Below are 15,024 nucleotides of genomic sequence, written 5' to 3' on the forward strand. Positions count from 1 at the left end.
ACGCAAGACTCCGCTTAAATAAAACGCATAGAGAGCTTTTAGCATTCCGACGTATTGATTTATTCTGCCCAAGCCACGCGAATATTTGTCAGCTCTCTGTTGGACAATAAAGTGGTAAGAAAATGTGTCTCTAGTTAGCAGACTGTTTATCACACGCTATTTATAGCCGCAAGCATTTTTTTCTTGTTGTGATAGTAGCAAACATTAGTGATGAGATAAAACTTTGTGTTTTCTGACAAATAGAAAAAAATTGGTGATGATCAATATGTTTTTTGCTTAATTTTTGGAAACAGAATATTTAAGACATTATGCACCACGCAGTGTTTCGATCCGGTGTTCCAATTAAATCCATGTGACTTTACATAATCTCCCATTAATCACTTCACTTCGATTCCAATTATTCGCTCAATACATAAAACATAATTTTCGTCGATGTAAAAAATATTCCACGTCTTTCTTCCAGGCACCACCGTAAATTCGCATTACATACATATTTCGAACAATAAATATAAACACAAAAGCCATACACTGAACATGGTAGAATGCAACGACTCAGTTCGATTCGGGTCCTCCGGTGCGAGATGCAAGACGTGATTCAATAACCGACAAACATGTTTTGAGCTCCTCATTTGTGAGGCTCGACCGCTGTTGTTTTACGGAACCGATAACTCATGTTATTTTAACACTTTGTAAGACAGTGGCAACTATATTTCTCGAAAAATATTTTCGCTACACTTGGAATTTTATTTCAATATTTTACTCAACCAAAACTTCTGAAGGTATCTGGCAGTACTCCAATTTTTTTTGGCTGCGAAAAATGTACGATATTAATTTAGAAGTCATTTTTATGTAACAAACCACGATTTTAGGGCGCCGGCAGAAAATTCTGTTTAAATTTGTTGAAAATGCAACAAGATGATAAGTTTTTCACCGTATGCGTACTATTTAGGATCTACTGTAGGAGATCATGCATTTTTTCAATGAAATAAATGGTGCATTTGATGAAAAATTTCCAAAAATTTCCAAATTTACAAATTTACAAAAATTCAATTTTTTTCATTGTAAGTCTATATAAAAAAAATGAGTTTCTCGCTGCACTAGAAATTTTGTTTTGATTTTTGCATAACCAAAGGCGCAATAAAGTGAATTTACAAGGCAGTGGCAAACAGTGTTTTTGTGGTTAACGGGCAGTGTTAACTACATTGCCATAAATTTTTTTAGCTGTTACAATAATTAATGTTTTATCAATGGTAAATATGTTTTATTCCTTATGTAAGGATTGTGTTCTCTGAAGTTGGAGTCGATCCGGTGTCTAGTTTTGATAATGGAATACACAGTGTCATAATGACAGCAGATATAAAGATATCTTCCAAATTTCAGATCAATTAGTCAAAAGGAACGGGGTCAAATTTTTATTAATGTGGGACAACCCTACAAACACACAAACAAACATACAAACAGGTCAGGTTGAATGAAACCGTTTAAAAAAGTAATTGGCTTTTTAGTTTCAGTGGTCATCTTGGATTTGAATTTTCCATAAATAGCTGTGATCTATTGGTCAAGCCCCTTCATTTGATACCCATTTTGATGGGGTTTGTTTTGAGAAAATATGTAATCCGCCGTTTTGTGATGGCGGCCATTTTGGATTTGCATTTTTCATGCATAACTGTGTTTTACTAGTCAAGCCCTTTCATTTGATACCCATATTTATGATGCTTATTTATTTATGTAATGCTGAGAAAATATGTAATGCGCCATTTTGAAGCGGCCGCCGTCTTGGATTTTTAAAATAATGAATTACGCACGCAGTTTTATGATGACTGCAGAGATAAAGGTGTGTTCTAAATTTCAGATCAATCGATCAACAGGAAGGGGGTCAAATGTGGTAAAGCGCTACAGAAAAACATGTTACAAACATATAAATTACTAAGCTAAATAAAAATTTAATTAACCGGATCTTAAAACCATGTTAATGAAATAAAAATATTGCGAACTCAAAATGAAGATCATTTATTGCACTTTAATGGAAAATTGCGAAAAAAATTTCCTTCGAATACCACTCACCACATTTTTGGACAAACTTTCGTATAAATCTTGTTAGCAACAATCTCTGCGTTTGTGGTCTAGGTTCTCACGACATCGAGCATGTTGTTTGGTCTTGTGAGATGTATCTTGTAGCCAGATCGAATTTAGAAAACTCTCTTCGGGCCCGAGGGACACAACCCAATGTCACCTTTCCACCCTTCATCAACTTTTGTTTGACAATTGCCCATTTCTCAGTTGGGCAAAATTGTGGGCAGTTGGGTGGATTGATTGGCTTTTCGAATAAATCCACCCCGTTATCTCGAGACCACTGTAACCCTTCTCCGCTGTAGTGGCTGCTTGCCAAATTAGGCCAAAAAAATTGTGAACTATGATGTGCGGAAGAATACTTTTTTCAGGAACTCCTGCTTGTACAGTTCGGAATCCATAGTCTTTTTTTTTTATTAATTCGTTTATTTTTACAGGCTCAGTTACTTAAGTTTAAAGGAGCCGAATTCTTAAATATAATTTTAAAACTATATATATAAACAATTTTCTTACATCTATGGTTAGTAAGGTGGAAAACCGATTACTCGCGGTGTACTCGAGTTTAGGAGGGTGACATATTTTTAGGAGAAGGATGGGATATAAGGAAATTGTAACTATGTTGATGAACACTCATTTCATAAATCTATTCGTATATCTATAGTTTATTTACATTTCAACTTATTCTACTATTTATAGCAAGGGGACGAATTACCCACAAAGGAAGGAAAGGAGGGTATAAGGATGTAGGGACAATCACACACGAAGATCTATAGCTTTAAGGAAAACATATATATGGGACATGTAATCAAGGTCTAACCGAGCCAACACATCTCTCACCGGCACATTGGGCTGTCTTCCTCGGGCCCGAAGGGAGTTTTCTAAATTCGATCTGGCGACCAGATACACCTCGCACGACCAAACAATGTGCTCGATGTCGTGATAACCTTGGCCACAAACGCAGAGATTGCTGCTGGCAAGATTGAAACGAAAGAGTAGTGCATCTAACGAACAGTGATTGGACATGAGTCGGGAGAAGGTGCGAATAAAGTCCCGACTCAATTCCAGACTTTTGAACCACGGTTCGAGGCTAACCTTAGGGATAATCGAGTGTAACCACCGGCCCAATTCATCTTCATTCCACTTGCGTTGCCAGTTATCGATGGTATTTTTGCGGACTAAAAAATAAAATTCATTGAAGGCGATTTGACGTTGATAAATATCGCCTTCAATTGCTCATTAGCAAAGGTAAATGAGTCAGCCCTCTCATTACCCGAAATGGAGCAATGTGAAGGGACCCAGATAAAGGTAATGACATAACAGCGTCTGGAAAAAGCACTCAAAATTTCTCGTATTCTCTCAAGGAAGTACGGCGAGTGCTTTTCCGGCCTCACTGAACGAATAGCTTCGACAGAGCTAAGACTATCCGTTACAATGTAATAGTGTTCAACAGGTCGTGAGGCGACGCTGTCCAGCGCCCAACGAATTGCTGCCAATTCAGCAATATACACTGAGCAAGGATTCTGAAGACTGTGTGAGGTGCTAAAAAATTCGTTGAACACTCCAAATCCTGTGGACTCGTTTATAGTGGACCCATCAGTAAAGTACATATTATCACAATTGATACCCCCATACTTTTCATCGAAGATCGTTGGAGCGATCCTCGATCGTTGGTAATCTGAATATCCATGGATATCTTGCTTCATGAACAGATAAAAATGCACAGAGGAATTGATGTAGTCAGGGAAACAAACACGGTTGGTAATATACGAAGAAGGATCAACCTGCATGGAGATGAATTCATGATATGAACTCATGAATCCGGAGTGAAAATTTAGCTCGATCAGCTGCTCAAAATTTCCGATCACCAATGGGTTCATGACCTTACACCGGATGAAACACCGAAGAGATAATAAATTGAAGCGATCTTTTAGTGGGAGTAGGCCTGCCAAAACCTCGAGACTCATGGTATGCGTTGAGGGCATACATCCCAACGCGATACGGAGACAAATATACTGAATTCGCTCGAGTTTAATGAGGTGTGTTTTGGCAGCTGATTGAAAACAGAAACTGCCATACTCCTTCACTGAGAGTATAGTTGTTCGAAGAATCCATAGTCTTGTTTGTTACTAAAACCTGAGGTTTTTGTCCGCAGCTGCAAATACCTTGCCAGATCATAAGTTTTCTTGTGAATTCAACAGCAAAAACGAATTTGAACTTGCTAGGAACGTGACACCACCTCGACCAGTAACTCCATCTTCACGGCGTTTCGTCATCCATGAGAGTTCATTCTTCGTACTTCGTAAGAACATCATTGTACAACTTCCGGGCACGTCTTCTGGTCACTAGATTCTGTTTCAGTGTTTTATGTGGTTGCTTACTGGTCCGAAAAGCACGAAATCTCTCTCGCATAAGAATCCTTCCGACGGTGCTTTGACTGGCATTGAATTTTCCTGGCAATATCATAATCCGACAGTCTGGGTTTGCCCTAATCGTTCCAATACCTTCAAATGCAGCTCCGATCCTTAGTTCCACTACGACGTTTGCTAATATCCTGCCGTTCAATAGTATGGCACTCAAGGGAATGTTTAAGAACGCTGCAGACGCGATTCTTGAACCTAACCACGTCTGATTTTCTAAGTGGGTGTCCAAAATTATTTTTCGGATCGCGGCTTCTATCAAGTATAATTTCTTTGAAACAAAACAATCGTGACGAACTTTTCAGCACTGAAAGAGGAAGCATTCCAAAATACATTGCTGTCCAAACATTCCAGATCGAACCACTAAGAGCGCTGTTGCAGAATAAATATTGCGCCCAGATATTGAATGACTCGAGCCTTATCTACGTTCAAGGCTTCCAGTGTCTCAACTCAAGAGGGAGCTCTGCACAAAAATTGCATTTTCATCGTATGAAATTTATCTATCAAACAATGTGTCTTCCTGGGCACTCAGTAAGAGGAAGTCCGCCATCTCATTACCGGAGATTGAGCAATGGGAGGCGGCCCATTCAAAGTTTATCTTATAGTTATCTTATAAAAAAACGAACTATACAATCATCTGCTCCCAGACTTGTAAGGGAATATAAAGGGTGCAAAAATGCAAAAAAAAGGAATTTGATTTTTTCGAACTTCCAGACCGGGGTCCCCCTCTAATAATAGGTCGAGAGTGCTAACGGTGAAGTAATCACGGCTTGAAATAAACAATGGAAGTTAAACATCTGACCATATATAGTGGTGGGAAAAGCTCTAAATCGCGAGTGTGTGGTCAGCCCAAGAATTTCTTTGAAACTTTCAATTATGTTATCGTTATACGGCCCAATTTATACCTTGAAACATCTCAAACCAGGTAAAAAAAGATGGCTTTTTTGTTTTCTGAACATAGGATTCTGAGACTCCTACCATTTCTACTGCATCTCTGGATCACAACTTTGGGTTTCGATTGAAAAGAGCCACTTTTTTATCAGATCAGCTCTTCTTTGCTTTTTACCGCTCCTGGATTCTCTATCGACGATGGTCAGATATTCTCCAAATAGTTTTACCTACATTTTTAGATAATTCAACAGTTCAGCCAACTCATGATGCGATATTTTGGGATTTTCATAACTGTAGTCCATTTGCGACGCACTTGTTTCGCTCAGGCCGTGATCTAAACAAATGGACTTATCTTGTCAAGGAATGCATGTTCTCTGGACACTCCTAATGTAACACAGATTAAACAAAAAAAAAGTGTAATTCTGCCAAGAAAAGCCAATGTTTGTTCTGTGTGAGTGTCGAGTTTCGTTCCGAATAAAAATCATTTGAACGTCGAACGTTTGATATGATGAACGTGGACGCCAATTATTGTTAGAATTGAAAACTAACATGCACTTTATATTATTTCTCTTTTTCTCGCTTTATTATATGGCCTTCTCAATTGGACCGATCAAGAAAACAACTCTTAACTTTATTCAATAAACTCCGTTTAACGTTAAAACAAACAAAACAACGCATAAGACGGGTAACTGGCAGACGCAATACTGATGTAATTCGATGAAATAAAGATTTGAAGAAAAAAGCGGTCGGAGCACATCGTTTACTTGTGGAAGCGTTTGGTGAACATACTCCAGCAGTAAAACATGTGTGAGATGGCTTCGGCAATTCAAAAGTGATGATTCCGATCTGAAGGACGATGACCATCCTGGTGCAACGAAACGGTTTGAAGGCGGATTGGAGAAGTTGTTGGATACAGAACCAACTCAAGCACAACAAAAATTGTCTGAAAAACTGAAGATGTACCGAACAGAAATTTTTCATCCTCATCCTCATCAAAGCCACGGGAAAGATCCAGAAACTGGAAGAATAGGTGCTACACGAATTGAACGAAAGACAAATGGAGCATCGCAAAACCAGTTGTGAAACGATTCTTCAATGGCACCAAAGGAAGTTGGTTTTGCATCGGATTGTCACTGGTGACGGATTGTCACTGGTGGATATATTTTGAAAACTCCAAGCGCATTACTTTCACCTTATGAAGCTTACCCATCCACTGCAAAGTCACATAATTCCGGCTGAAAGACGAATTTGCCTGAGAGATGGGCGAAATGGGAAAAATCAAACGAGGATCATTTCGAATAAAATTATTTTGAGGTGCTCCTGAAGGTTATGAGTTTTCTTCATTGAAAAAATCATATGATTTCAACTTTGCACACCTGGTAGATATGATCAGTCTCACGAGCGGAGAGGCCACAAACTGCACATTGCCAGAAAATTGCCTCATTAGAACTGAACTGAATTCCTTATCGATACATTTTTTATCAATTGAACCAACTGAGTCAGCATAAGTCAATCATCCAAACCAATCCCCGTGATGGGACCCATTCATGATGCGTCACGTTGTGTCGCATTACACTTCGAGGTTGTAGATCTGGACTATTGACGATCACCAATGGGCGTGAATGTTTGATTATGTTGACCATTCAGTTATCGCCTGATTCACATGGCGCGTGGATATTTGTTTATGTTGATCGCCCTGGTAGGTCTACTGATAATAGGGTTAGTCGGGGTGGTCTTGTTAGAGCGTGCATGTGAATTGATTTGCTGCGTCAGCAAGGCGCAATGTCGTCGATAGGCTGCAACTGATGTTTACAGCTTGATTCAATTAAAATAATAGATGGTATTCCAAAACCAAATGCTACTTACTCTGAAACAATTCTGAACAATCCTACCAATGCATTTTTCCTCTCTCTTCATAACACAGGAACACATGACCGATCAGACTCCCCACTGATCTTCATCGACGCGGAGAAGGTGCTCACGTCAGGACTCAACTGTTACGAAATTGCGACCGTTCTGTTGTATTACAACACGCTACCAATTCAAAGGTGAGTGTCATAATTCTTTCCCGCATCCCTCGTTTGCAATCCCATCACCCAGACGCTCGGCTTCGGAAGCCGGGATTCATGGGTTTTTAATCAGCTGCCGATATACATTTTGCAAGTACGATATAGACGCTCGAACGTCGGACGGTGTAATTGGCGAGCTCATCTTGCGTGAGCTTCGAACCGCCGATGCAGCTGAGTGCAATAAAATCTCGCCTTCTCAGGATTGGGTGCGTAAATGCTACCGTAAAAGTGATTTCAGTAATACAGTAAATCATTCTTTTTCTGCTGCAACAATTTTCGAAAGTGTAGGATTGCCTCCCGCATAAATCAACTCATTGAAGCAATTCACACGCGTTCACTTTTCTCCAGAAGCCCATGCGGAGTTGCGATGCACTCTTCTAATTCGATACCAACGAGGTGCATACTTGGGAATTATTTCGCTCTTTTTCGCTCCAATCGGCCAACGGAGCGAAAGATATTCTTGTACCCCCTTGATCGGCGCAAATTACTAAATAAATCAGATACAGTTATACAGTTTAATTTATTAACTCTTATTGACTGTCGATAGGAAGTGGTGTTTTGCAACTCCATGCCGTAGATCCATACGCTGCGCGCGATGCAAAGATACATTAGCGATGCTGGCTGGCATCGCCGGGGTAACAAGTTTCGAATGCACAAAATATCAACACCACATGTGATCTAATTCTGCAAAAAGGAAACGTGCAAATGCACGAAGGATTCCATCAATTATATCACGCCAGCCGATCATAGTTTTCAGCGGATCATGCGCTTCTTATGCCGCAATTCCCGGTCCAGAGTGGCAAATTGATTCGGGTTGATTTATGTTTGCACCGTATTTCCCGTCGCGAGAGTGATGCGAGATTCCGTTTTCAATTCGCGTCTCGCCCAGCTGGGCGATATTAAATTTGCCGTGAAGATTCTACCTCTGGGAAACGATCCTCAATTTGTTTAGGTCCGCATTCCAACGAGGGAAAAGCTGAGCTTGTTTAGGTTTATAGATTTTTGCTTCAATTAGACTACCAGAGTTTAGCGCTTCTATGGACGAATTGCGCTCCAACTCAACTAGATGTTGGCATGACCTTCCCAGAGCCTTTATGAAACATTCTGGGCGTGAAGACCTTACCTAATTAAGCAACTTGGCATACTTAGTTTTCCTAAAATTTATCTAGACTAACATATGGAAAGGGCTAAATATTTTTGACCATTTTATATATTTTTTTGTACTCGAAAATGGTAAGTCCTACGAAAAAGTGATCTATGGAAGAGTTTTAGGAAAATAATTGAATTTTCAGAAAAAAATATTTTTTCAAACCCTACACTGAAAAAAAACCGATCCCAAAAACTAAAAGTCAATTTTCTCAAAATGGTCACCTCAGATTTTGATGATTTTTTTTCAGTGCAGAAAGCCAACCCAAATTTAAAAAAAATTTATAATAATCAAAATGTTGAATGAGTGTTCTAGATGTCTTTATTTCAAATCAAATGCAATAATACTTATGACATTTTTTGACATTAAATTCATTTTTATTCATCTGATCTCATACCATGTACATGTTAACTTATATTCTAAGGGATATAAACATCATATCTTTACTATGATCGTCTTATTTTGACGATTTTGGGATCATCTACTGAATTTGAAAACCTTTTGGTTGCGATTTTATTTTCATCTACAGAAATAAAGCAATGAAGTTTTTGTGCTCTCGATATTGTTTTCGCGTGATTGAATAGTGTCTCAAGCTCACTCGCCTTTTTTATATGCTGTTCTTTGAATACGCAACAGAAATTCAATTTCGTGATACATTTGTCATTTTCTTTAACTGCCCAATCATAAAACTCTAGTGCTGTTGGGATTGTGTTTCCGCAATCTTGGGCAAGACTTGCCCTCTTTGCCATTCGTTTTAAAGTCCCTCCTATTGCATCACAGAGTCCTTTCCCGTGGGAGGTGGCAAATAAATGCCATTCTGCTTCTAGTCCGTAAACTTTTTTGAAATTACACAGACTCGCGAAATTCTTTTTGTTTTTGTAGTGTGTTGCTGCTTCATCGGACATGAAACTTATTTTAGTAAAATCGATTATTTTTCTGACAAGTTCTTTCAATTCTTCTATAAACAACTGCACTACCACAATGTCGTGTGTTAAAACTTCTGAAATAACTATAAAGCTTACGATTTCTAGTTTACCATCTTTTTCGTAGTATATTTCAAATGGATGAATAGTTGCTTGCGAGTTACTCTAGTGATAACCCTGTGCCGCATTTTGAATATGAATGAACGATTCTCTGAAAAATCACAAAATCTTCTTGCGTCAAAGATTCTTTTTTATTTCGCAAACATTTTATTTAGATTTCTATTTTTCCGCTTTCCTCTAATATAAGACTTGTTTCTTCAGAATTTGATGTTTTGGAAACACAATCCTTATAAGCACGAAGATGGCAATCTGTCGTCCGTTCTGGAACACTATATAGCATTTTTTACATGACTTCAGTATGCGAAATCGTTCTCAAGCTGTTATCCATTAATTTTACATTTTCATGAATGGTACATACACAAACATTGTGGGTTCCTGTACCATCAAGCGATATACAGTGCTTTGGCCTCAACTGCGTAAACAGTATGAACCCAACATTTATGTTGCAACTTGCAAGTCTCTTGAAAAATCATGGACATGCTCTCTCTTACCATTTCGAAGCTCAGATACAAAATCGTTAGTTCCTGGCATTGTCCTGCTGATATCATCACTGTCATAGAACTCGCTAACTTTGAGTTTTTCTATTTCAATTTTGTGGCCACTTCACGCACTAGAACTGCAAAGAATGCCCTGATCTTGCACTATTTTTTTTCATTTGCTCAACCAACTCTTCCGCGATTTTGTTTGACGACCATGAATTAGGAAGAAGCGATAAAATTCTCAGCTGGTCGTTTTTGTCAGAAGTCAGTGAATTGAACTTCTATTTTCCATACAATCCATTTCTTATTATCATATATTTAGTGACTCTTAATAGATACCTAAATCTACATCAACTATTCAATACCTAACGGACTGATCAAGAGATTTTTGGCAGATGGCTTTTGTTTGAGAGCTGTTGTTGCTCTCTGAACTGATACAAATTATTTTTGACTACAAAAACCAGCTTAAAACTGTACATTAGCACCCAAGGGCCACCATAACTCCATTTCTACCTGTTATTGATGTTTTCTAGTACTGTACACTCAAGAAAAAAATAGAAGTTTTTCGAGAAAAAATTTTAGTTAGAAAAACTTTTTTGCCTTAAATATGCATAAGTTGCGATGTATGGAAGAATTGTAGGGCACATATTTATCTATAGTTTATCTACCATTTCATCAAAATCTGAGATGACCATTTTGAGAAAATCGACTTTTAGTTTTTGAAATCGATTTTTTTCAGTGCAGGGTCTCAAAAAATATTTTTTCAGTATTTTTTCTGAAAATTCAATTATTTTCCTAAAACTCTTCCATAGATCACTTTTTTGTAGGACTTACCATTTTTGAGTAAAAAAAATATAAAAAACGGTCAAAAAGATTTACCCCTTTCCATATGTTAGTCTAGATATATTTTCGGAAAGCTTGCCTAAATAATTAGGTAAGGTCTTCACGTCCAGAGTGTTTCATAAGTTTCTGAGAGTTTCTTTCTGAGATTCGTCTATGGTATCACAATTTTAGAGATATTTATTTGATATCGCAGAAATCGAACATAATAAAATTTAAGTAGAATTTTCTGTTCTATCCCAATATTGATCGATTACGATCAATAATACAATCACTGATACGATATTTTCCGTTCCATTGCAGTCCCTCCCAGTATTCCATCCATCTGTTGCTGAGTGACAGCTCGCAGCTCACATTCCTCGAAACACTGGACAGCGCGCTCCAACTTCTAAGCGGCCATCTCAAGTTTGGATCGATCTACGTGTCCGGATCGTACGATCCCGCGGATAACAAACACCCACCAAAGGAATTGATACACAATTTGAACGTTCACATCAAGTATCTCAACAATGACACTCTCAAAAACTTCATCAGCACCGACAATCTGCCGATCCGATGTTCAGGGTTTCATGTGCACGATCAACGCGAGTGGGTCGATTTCTTCCGCACCCTTGAACCATTGCAAGCCCAGTGCGTGGAAACAGGTCGGAAGCTGGTCGCCGTGCTGAACGACATCCGCGAAACGGAGGCCCAGGGAGGGTCACCCACGCGCAGACAGCTTCACTCACAACATCGGGCCCTGAGTCGGGCCCTGATGGACTCGGAATTGCAAAATCTGCGCCGCAAAGGACCAAATACCATACAACGACTTCAGGACAAGCTTACAGTTATCAACAACAAACAAACGCTTAAACAAACCAAAAATTTAGTTAGAATCAGTAGTTTAAATAGTAATAATCGTATTAGCGGTAATAATCAGCAGAACGAGGCGCCGGCCAGCGAGAAGGACCTCATCAATGCCCGGCTCGCCGAGGTAATTACCATCTTCCAGGAGGTCGACCGAGCTGCACGCAAACTGGAGCAGCTGACGGAGCAAAGGAGAGAAAGACTAAGGGAAATGACAAGACAGCGCACTCTGGACGACGAAATAAATGAGGTAATGGTATTGTTTTTTAAATCTTTCGACTTTTTTGTTGTTGTGTCAGAAGTTATTCCGAAACGGGTGCAAACCATACGCGAGCGTGACTCAGTCAGTTGTGTTTTCCGTGGTTTTTTCCGGCAATTTTGATTGCCGTTAGGTTTTTTGCGACATTTCACATGTCTTCTACAAAGTTATATTATTTTCGATTGGGTAATTTGGAACCAGAAGTGATACCCTAGTTCATTGCAATTTTGGTTTTTGGATAAATCTTCCACAATAGTTATCTAGTCTACGCCGTGTCCAAAAGGCGTTAACATTAACACTTCATATTATAAAACGAATGTTTTGCAGAATACGACATTCCAGCCAAACATGAAATGATTGTACGGGAATGATCATTACGTGTTCCAATATCTCAGAGCAAGGCTATGATCCTCCGAGTTTGCGACGAGTTCGTGTTCGAGCGACGTGTTCGAAAAACGTTTGAAGCTGAGCCAAAACTAGAGGTGGGTTATATATGTGATATAACCGCAAGGTAGACGTAGGACTACCGTTGGCTCAGCAATGAATAAGTACATATAGCTCTTAGATATTTCATCTTTCGAATAAAGAGATTATCATACCACTTCATTTAGCCGGGAAAGAATTATGAACGTTCAAAGGATGAATCGATTCATCCACGGAAATACCCAGCACAAATAATACCCCCTCTCCAACCCCCGACTATTAGAATCATCGATCAGTAGCGGCATTCGTGGCCATTCGATAATTGAACTGCTGCTTTTACCAAACAATCCGTTCAGTCCGGTGGAAGAACTAAATGGATCTCTTACTCTTCTTCTACTTCATGTTGAATTATAGAGACTTTAAACTTAGCAGTTCATTCCTCTCTAGCCGTGACGAAGGCCCTTGGGAACAACTCAATCCAAACTTCTTCTCCACCTGCCGTGACAAAGACACTTCATTGTCGTTCGACCCTCCTCACCGGGTCCGTTTCAGCAAACATACAACGACGTTCTTAAAATGGGTTTCTGATCGGGCGCCAGTTTATATACGGATTTGTGATTTTATTAGCCTGGTTTCAAAGCAAATTTAAAGCTATTAGAACAAGTTTTCGGGTCAATAATTATTAAGCATATAACTCTTAGACACTTTATCTTTTGTATAAATAATTACAATCCACTTCGTTCAGCTGGAAAAGAATTATTACCGCTTAAAGAGGAATCAATTTTTCCTCGAAAATACCAAGCATAAACGATACCCTACCAATTAGAATCATCGATCGATTCATTCGTCATTCGTCAACAAATTATATTAAAACTCTTACTTTCATCAAACAATATGGTTTCTTTGATAAGGTGGAATATTATCTACACCATATCAAACATTTCAAAAACAAATTAGTTTTACCGTGTTCTCTTCATCGATACACCCCTCGGTTTTGACAGCTGGTTGTTTGTTTCTGACACAAACATAATTTTCTTAGCTGTGTAGTCAACTTTTCGTGCGTAGTGACGTGTATTTGACGCTAAGGAATCTTCCGGAAAATGGGTGGGGTTTGATTGTGCTTTACATCCAGCGGGTCATTCGGAAGCATCAGATGCTCGGCAGCATTGCCGATCGACCGGGAAGAGGACCGAAACGTAAGACTGATGTAAGAACCGACACGCTAATCATCCGGGTAGTAAATAAAAACCCACGAACGACCATTCGGGCGATTAATAAAATGTTGGATCTGGACCTTTCCAATCGCACCATTCAACGACGCTTGGTGGAACGGGACCTGAAGAGCTTCTTCGCCAAAAAGCGACCGACAATCAGCAACACCAACAGAAAAACGACTTCAGTTTGCGAAGGACCATGTCAACAAGCCACTAAGGTTCTGGAAACGCGTTATTTGGTTGGACGAGTCCTAGTTCGAATCTTTTAACAAGAAAAGGCGACTCCATGTGTGGAGGAAGACCGTCAAGAGCCTCCAGACAGGCATTTGCAACTATGAAGCACGGTGGTGGAAGTTGGGACTGGTGCGGAAAATTTAGTACAGGTCAACGGTATTATGACTGCCAATGGTTACATGGACATTTTGTGCGAGACTGGAACTGGAGGATACCTGCACCTTCCAGCAAGATAATGACCCGAAGTATGCTGCAAAGAAAATAGCAGCATTTCTCCGATTGGCCCGGATCAACCCAATGATGTGGCCACCTCAAAGACCTTGGCTTGAATCCTATTGATAATTAATGGGCGATTTTGGACAACAAGGTAGACAAAAATGACGTCACAAACAAGCAAAACGATTTTGCTCCCTTGAAAAAGGCCTGGGACAAGCTGGACCCTCAGCCCCTCCAGAATTTCGTGGTATCACGACAAAACCAAAGCATAGTCAGTTGGTTATCGAGGCCAGAGGAGGTCATATTGACTTTTAATTATTTGTTTTTATTTATTTAATTTTTTAATAAACAATGAAGTGGATTTTTTTATGCCATACCCTAAAAGTACACATTGAGAAACAAAAGTATTTTTGGCAAATGGATAATGGAAAAATGATTTACTAATTACCTACTTTTACGTAGTGTGGACTGGAATTCCGAAAAGTTCGAAAGATCTTTTAATATTGTATTGGTTTTTTTTGCCCCCATCATATGTCTGACAATATAAATAGATCATGTATTTATCGGGGCGTGCCGGTACGTGTCTGATACGCTACGTGCCGGAGAAATATAACCTTAATATGTGAGTTTCAGTTTCATATGCATACAACTGGTATAATAATAGTGCTAGGGATTAAAAAAATAGTAGTATTCAAATATTAAAATTATTCAAGTAGTATACAAATAACAACGAGTAATAATTTAAATTCAAATTTCATCAATTTGCAACTGCATCTACTGATAGGAAGTAAATTGTTGCACGAATATGCTTAAATCAAGTTCGATCGGATCGCACAATCTTTCAATGCTTGCTATAATGATCAACTTACGCAATCT

The 15,024-nt window shown here is 39.0% G+C and overlaps 1 protein-coding gene across 1 annotated transcript in view; it reads left to right on the forward strand.

Moving 5' to 3' along the window:
* The window catches only part of LOC129764351 (uncharacterized), a 283,887-nt gene that overhangs the window by 253,963 nt on the left and 14,900 nt on the right, over nt 1-15,024 (forward strand). The window contains exons 5-6 of the mRNA XM_055763339.1: nt 7,303-7,426; nt 11,260-12,052. Coding sequence (XP_055619314.1) covers nt 7,303-7,426; nt 11,260-12,052 — 917 coding nt within the window. The remainder of the gene's footprint in view (nt 1-7,302; nt 7,427-11,259; nt 12,053-15,024) is intronic.

Source organism: Toxorhynchites rutilus, chromosome 2 (genome assembly GCF_029784135.1).
Source record: "Toxorhynchites rutilus septentrionalis strain SRP chromosome 2, ASM2978413v1, whole genome shotgun sequence".
In the NCBI taxonomy this organism is placed as follows: Eukaryota; Metazoa; Arthropoda; class Insecta; order Diptera; family Culicidae; genus Toxorhynchites; species Toxorhynchites rutilus.